The 6,908-nt window shown below is 42.5% G+C and overlaps 1 protein-coding gene across 1 annotated transcript; it reads right to left on the bottom strand.

Moving 5' to 3' along the window:
* Positions 1-2,120: 2,120 nt before the first annotated feature.
* Positions 2,121-6,381, bottom strand: NRBF2 (nuclear receptor binding factor 2). The gene is made up of 4 exons (XM_031554566.1): positions 6,355-6,381; positions 5,952-6,087; positions 4,358-4,398; positions 2,121-3,658 (listed from the first exon to the last, which is right to left on the bottom strand). The coding sequence occupies exons 1-4, from the start codon at positions 6,379-6,381 to the stop codon at positions 2,942-2,944; spliced, it is 921 nt and encodes a 306-aa protein (XP_031410426.1). The 3' UTR covers positions 2,121-2,941.
* Between the last annotated feature and the right edge of the window lie 527 nt (positions 6,382-6,908).

Raw genomic sequence — 6,908 nt, 5'->3', positions numbered from 1 at the left:
AGCAGAGGGCACCGGAACGCCGCAGCCGCCCCACGAGCGGGAGGGCCGGGGGGCGAGAACGGCCCTCCTCGGGGCGGGGAGCGCAGGTTGAGCTGCTGCTGCGGGAAGGGAACGCCCCGAGCGCTTTTGGTCGTTTCACGACGCCGGAACCCGAGCAAACTGAAAAGCAATGGTTATTTAAAGCAGTTTTCAATGGTTGGGGCGCGAGCTGGTTGCAGACAGGGCTCGAGAATTTCCTTAGATCTACCACCGTGCACCTATCAAATTTGCTCTCTTGTAATATTCTTTATACAACATCTGTCATTATTTAAATAGACCACATGACTGCTCATGTACTAGGTACAGACTGAACGGTCCCTTACTTAGCAGAACAACAATATTTGGTCTTATTCCACTCGCTCGGCTTTCTGCCTGGAACATAAAGCACTTTTACAGAGAGAAGTCGGCTGTGAGATGTTCTCACAAATGTCTCATGCTTCAGAAGGGAAGGCTCCATCTGCTCCCACCCTGGCTCTTTGCAGGGAAGGCAGGGCGGAGGCTCTCCTTCCAGCAGGAGCACACAAGTTGGGTGCCAGGCTATGCTCTGACCTCAGTGCTGTCATCTGCTCCATGTTTAGGACAGGCCGTGCACTGCACAAGAAGCAGTTTTCCCCATGGGCCATGTAATGCCAGCTGTGCTCACACTGTGCACGCTGTGCAGTCTGGAAGGCCTGTCCTATTACAGAGAATGTTACATCCAGTCTTGGTACTGCACGGCTCACGGGAATAGAAAACTGTCTGTTAAACCATGATGCCCTAAGTTTGATTTCAGCAGCATTCTTGTGTACAGTGGGTGGCACACTGCAGGAATAAACAAACAGTTGAACTGCAGAAGGAAGAAAAGTGTTAGCAACACTTCCAAAAGTTGCAGCATGGAGTTTGCCCCTTCTTGGATGTCTTCCTACAAAGCAGCAACTTCCTTCAGATCTGCTGGTTATGCAGCAGTAAGAAGGGACAAGTGGCCACACTAACACCAGGAGGCAGAGCATGCCTCCCTGCCCCTCTGTAGAATTCTGATCCTTCAGCAGAGGCAACCAGGCTGCAAATTGCTTCCTACTCCCCTATCCCTGCTGTCTGCTGGCAGCTGAGATGTTTGTCTGTAGCGAACAACCCTGGCAGTGACATGAGATGGGTGCTTGCTTAAATAATTTATTTCCTCCCTGTGAACATATACCATTTTCTTCACTTTACATTAACAAAATCAGTGCACTATACCGCTTGATGACCTTAGCAGCTGGGCGGGCAGCAGGTGACAGCAGAAACCATCACTTGCCCTTCTTTGAGAGCACAGGGCTGGGGGCCCATCACCACTCTTCAGGACCATGCACTGCAGCTCTTGCAACAGCTGAGTAACTTTTTTCCCCCCAGGAAGATGAACCCACTGCTACAATTCAGTACAAGGGACTTCTTACCTTTGCTTCTCTGGCTTTTCCTAGCCTCAAGTCCCTATGTCCTTCCAAGCAAGCAACACAACAGCCCAGATACACAGAGACATGGGTAGAACTGCACAACATAAGGTGCCCTTGCTGCACTTCACATCTATTCTGGAAAAACAAAAGCAGGCTCAGGAAGCAAGCTTACACTGTAACAAGAAGAACTTAAAACAGACTGGCTTGCAACACTGAACGCTTCTCAATTATCAGTAACAGCTAAAGTTAACTAATGCCTCCCCTACCCATGGCTCCCTCACCTCCCTCCTGTAGGAAGCCTGGACCCAGGGCATAACCAATGCTGGCCAGGCCTGGCTGATGCTGTGGGCAGCCAGTGCCCACCTCAGACACCAGCTGCCCGCATGCTCTGCACAGCTCTCACAGCATCATTTATTCTGCTCCCAGCAGCCTGGCTCTGTGCAGATACACAGTACTGCTTTCTCTGAGGTCTCCCCTGTCTGCTAGTGTTAGAAGCAAGCTGTTAGCCAAGTCACATTATGTACCAGCACAGCACTCTGAGTTCATCCCAGCTTTCCAGTATCTGCTGATGGATGAACACAGAACTCCAGGTGTACATTGTGTACTAACATCATTAGTATAAATTTGCTTTTAAACCCCCCAACATCTGCACAGATTAACACATGCTTGGTGTCAAAACACCTTGGTTTTTATTTTCATATCCTTTTTGGATCAGGTTAAGCTGTAAACAATTTCTTTTTCAATCAAATACTGCCAGCTAGAATTACTTCCATTCACGCATCACCAAAAAAAAAAAAAGGGTATTTTTCCTTAAGTATAGATTTTTTTTTAACAATGTCACTTTATACAGAAACCAATAGCTAGATTCAATGCACCCTGATTAGTTATGTAAACAGATAACCCCCCAAAACCTTATCAACAGAAGTAATAAGTTGGTTCCTTCATAGAATGGAAATTTCAGTCTCTCCTGACTTGAGGTTAACTTGGTCAGGAGTACAGAGTGTGGCACATAAATCCATCTAGGAGGTGTATAAATTGCACTGTATCTGAATTAACAAAGTTATGCATAATGAAATGCACAGTTTAAATTCATGCTAGAAAGCATTTTTCAATATGAAGTGGCAGCCAACTGGCAACCATAACAGTTAGATTTCTGCACCATCATTTATGGCAATATAGATAACTATTACATATAGTATACTTTAAACCCCTGAAGGATTCTGTTACATGAAACATTCTCCAGGCAGTCATTTGGTTTGAAACATTGGGAGAAAGACTAAAGAACTTGCTATAGTATACCAGTTATGGTACCTTCCGATTTTATGAAGTAGATTAGATATGATGTGTATTTCACAGTAACAAAGTTGCTTTAATGCCTTTTCTCCAACAGTAGGATTGTGTAAGATGCTTCTGCCCTCGGGCCATCATTGTCCTGGTGGTTTTCCCTTTTCTTGGTTCAGGTAACTACATAGAGCACTTTTTTTTCCTGTTTTTTAACTATTCATCAGTCCTTTCAGTATATCTTCAGAGAGTTCCAGCAGAGGGAGTTCAGGGGATGGGATGTCCAGGGGGGGAAGGTTGGGTATCGGAATGTCCTTTGCCTTCCCAGCAGTTGTTGCAAACTCCTGCCAAGATGGAGCTGAAGAAGCAGTTTCTGAGTGTTGCTGCAGACCCCACAACTCTGACTTCTCTACAAAGTCAGCATCTACATCCAACTCCTTCTCTACTGGAGATTTTTGGAGCCTAGCTCTTTCTGCTTTTAATTGCTTATTCTCCCTCCTTAATCTCTCATTTTCAGCTACCAGAAATTCTACATGCCTCTTCAAATCTGCAATTTTGGTTGCCTGCTCTTCTATTATTGTTTTGTCATCTTTTGGAGCTTTACTCCCAATACATGCTTCCACGGGCTCATTTTTCTTCTGAAGCAGAAATAACAGTGTATCCGGGTCCCTGTCAAAGACACCCTGAATATCTTGTAGACGCTTCTCAGTGGAAGGGCTGTATTTCTGAGTCACGGGAATCAACACATTTTGTTCATCAGATTCTTCAGCTGATGGCTTAAAAGAAGTCTGAAGATGTGCAGTTAATTCTCTGTCCACATTCTGTTGAGCTTTCATTTTTTCCTCTCTCTTTGCCCTTTTCCACCTCTCCTGGATGAGCAGTAACTGTTTCATGTGACTATCCCTTTGTAATTCCAGTGATAGCTGAGCCTGAGTAAGAACAAGATTAAACAATTTAACTGGTGATCCTTAATCCACCTGAATATTCACTTTAGTAAAGTTACCAGCGTGTAAATATTTACATAAACAGCATCATAGCATGCCCCAGGGGGAGAAGGAGCCTTTGTTATTCAGATACTAAATCCAACAAAAAATGCTCTCCATTTTTACAATGCAACAGTTTTAGATATGTCACCCAAATATAGTGGGTGGTATTGTTAAGGAGTTAATGTTTAGTACTTTTTTTTTGGCAAATCACTAGCCAGACTGTTAATACTCCCAAGCAGAAGCACAGAGAGTTCAACTGATCTGCAATAAAACACCAAGAAAGTAGAGATTCATTTGGCACGCTGTAGATGAGCTGCTACACGTATCTCAGGGAAACAGCCTAAGTGCTTCATAGCAAAAGTTAACCATGAAACTAGTTGTATCACCTCCCTGAAGACACCTTGCAGACTAGAAAATATTGCTGGGGAAGCCCTGGATGTGTTACTAGCTCTCTTGTCCCTGCCTCACATAAGCTTGCAAAAACTCTCAGGAAAGACAAGCATCTCCGCACTTTTAGAATTCCCAGTGTAGTTGCCGTGGGTCTCAGAAAACAATGCAGACTACAACAGGGCTATGATCATCAGGGCACAATGTAAGACACATATACATGGAGTTCTGGCATCTGCTGCATGTAGCTCTCACCTGCTCTGACTGGGTCAGCTTCATAGCTTCTGTAAGGTATGCTGTGGAAGAGAAAATTAATGAATGCTTAGGGCAAGGTTATAGAGTCTGTACGTTTCTGCAAAAGCTAAGAAAAAGCTTCAGACTTTCCATATTCTGAACACTTACATAAGTCAAAAGGCAAAGTATTTACCAAATTACAGTGGCTGGAAACACCCCCTGTTTCTCAGAAGTCTGAAAAAACTACCATTAAGATCATGTAATACGTTCTACACTCTTGCCATGGCATCCTGGTTGCTCAGCTTGAGACAATTTGCTTTTCAGAGGACAAGAGCTTACTATTGTGGCAGACCTTTCCAGAAAGTTCCCAAAAAAGAACTTTTTCCACGAAGAGAAGAAACATGGCTAAGAAGAACTGGACTATTAATATCCATGCTATTAAACACAAATGTAGTAAGTAAAATACTCCCTTCCTTGATACACCCGTGTTACTAAGTCATGCTTTAGTTATATTCTTGATGAAAGTGTACGGTCTGTTGTTCTCCGCTTTTTTTTTTTTTTTAACTTCCCATCCAAATCAGAAAATGTGCTGGTTTAGTGTCAGAGGAGCACTTCAGACTTCAACCGTACCTTGCTACTGTTGGAAATGACAAAATGTAAGAAATTCTTAACCAAATTCAGGCTATAAGATAATGATACAGAATCATCAACTGAAGAAAAGCAAGTAACATTCAAATACGTTGGGTTTTGCCTTGATATATGAAGTGAAGGAAACCAGAAAGTCTGCATATCAGGGGATGTGCTATCCCTTGTTGCTCTTGGTATTCGTAAATAGCAAGTTTTTCATTCTATGAGGTTTCCTAGTATTTATGAGTGGAAAGGGAGAATGCCTGGTATCTAAGTTACGATGTTTGGAGAAACCACTTTTTTTCTGCACATAAGCCCTGTCACTGTAAATGTCCTACTCATTACACCAACTAAGACCTCCTCTTTCTTCTTCTGCCAAGCAGCTGCCGCACTGTCAGACAGCTGATGGACTGCCACACAAATAATTAAGCATGACTGGTTAAATGGACAGGTAAAGGAACAAAGAATTGCTTAGGAGAAACTGCCACTCACAGCACTAAGTCTGTGATGCACTCTGCTGTCCTCGAGTTCTAGGGAAGCTGAGCTCACCACTTGTTTTCAGTTGTCTTGACTCAAACATTAGGAATGAGAAGTAAATAAGCTCGTACAAAAGTTTGTGTATTTGCTTTATCAACAGAGAGCATATTACTTCAGCCATGACAGAACTAAAAAGGAAGTGCAAAGCAAAACCAGCTTGAAGCGGGATCCCAGCTGTAGTTTGTACATGACACAAAGAGTTGCCTTTGTCTTGAATCAAGAACTGCCTTAACAGTAATAACCACCCCCAACAACATCAACTGTGGGAATTTCTGACTTTGGCTGCTCATGTTAAAGTTTCTAAAAGGTCTGTGATCTGGTCTGAACAAAAAACAATTCACACTTGAAGAATAAAAAGGATATCTTATAAGTAACTAGATAATTAGTCCCATGAAACATGCAGATATACAAACTGATTTTAAAAACTGGAATGTGAGAAAGACCTACTCACCAGCAGCTTTTCTGTGACAAGAAATTGCTTCTTCATATTTCCCTGCTGCCAACAAGCGGTCTGCTTTTCTGCTCTGCTGGTGAGCCTTAAAATTAAAAAGAACGTTACATCCATGAGAGTTAACCAACAAATAGTTCTATATGTTTTAAAAGATTCTTCCACTAATTCCAGTTCCCAGGCTTTTAGGCACAAATCTCCCAGTCCCTTCTGGTCTGTAATTTAGTTTATTTTTTAATACTATGTCACAAGAGTCTGTACTGCGCAGGTATGAACTGAAGTTTGTTAAAGCAGCAAAGATGGTGTGTATATAGTAAAATTCTTTTGAAGCTCTCTTCTGAAAGTTCATCTTCTTAATCATAGGCAGACATTCACTGCAGCTGTGTAAAAAGATCACCAAAGTTACCTGATGATGGAAAGTATTTAGGACCATTTTACTCGGAAGAATGTAAGATACTTGAAAAATGCCAGGAAATGAAATGGTTGGGCAGTTTCTGCTTTGCCTCTTTGTTGAAGAAAGTGGAGAAGACCTTGGAATTTTTGCTTCAACCTCACATAAATTAATGGAATCAGCACGGCCACAGTTAAAGGTGTCAAAGTCACGTCCTTGCTGTACAGCAGTTAAGTCTATACCAGCATCTGTAAGCTACTAATGTAAACCACAAGGGTAGGCTGAAGATGTTGCTGAAAGCAAGCAATTGCTGCAAGTATTTGCATATGCTTACTGAGAAAGAGTATTGCGTAAACAGCACTGCAGCATTCATGAAAGCAAATCTTTTTGTCATTACTACAAGATATGAATTTTATGGCTCCTTCTCTAAGACAAGTTATCTCATATGAATGGCTGTGACCACCAAAGCGGTAAGACTGTCAGTAATGCACAGCATTCATGACTGCTTTACTACATGCTGAATTTGAAGTAAGCAGACATGAAGCAGCAGGCACTGGCTTTGTGAAACA

The sequence above is a fragment of the Meleagris gallopavo genome, chromosome 8 (genome assembly GCF_000146605.3).
Source record: "Meleagris gallopavo isolate NT-WF06-2002-E0010 breed Aviagen turkey brand Nicholas breeding stock chromosome 8, Turkey_5.1, whole genome shotgun sequence".
In the NCBI taxonomy this organism is placed as follows: domain Eukaryota; kingdom Metazoa; phylum Chordata; class Aves; order Galliformes; family Phasianidae; genus Meleagris; species Meleagris gallopavo.
The sequence above is the reverse complement of the archived record's forward strand: the minus strand, read 5'-3'. Positions and strand labels throughout refer to the sequence as shown.

What these genes read in the sequence shown, in the direction of transcription:
- NRBF2 (XM_031554566.1), bottom strand. Translation starts at nt 6,381, where the DNA reads ATGGTCCTAAATACTTTCCATCATCAG. An exon ending in TTGTCACAGAAAAGCTGCTG is followed by an intron (nt 4,399 to 5,951) that starts GTGAGTAGGTCT and finishes TCTCTTCCACAG; the next exon opens with CATACCTTACAGAAGCTATG. An exon ending in AGCTGACCCAGTCAGAGCAG is followed by an intron (nt 3,659 to 4,357) that starts GTGAGAGCTACA and finishes GTTCTTACTCAG; the next exon opens with GCTCAGCTATCACTGGAATT.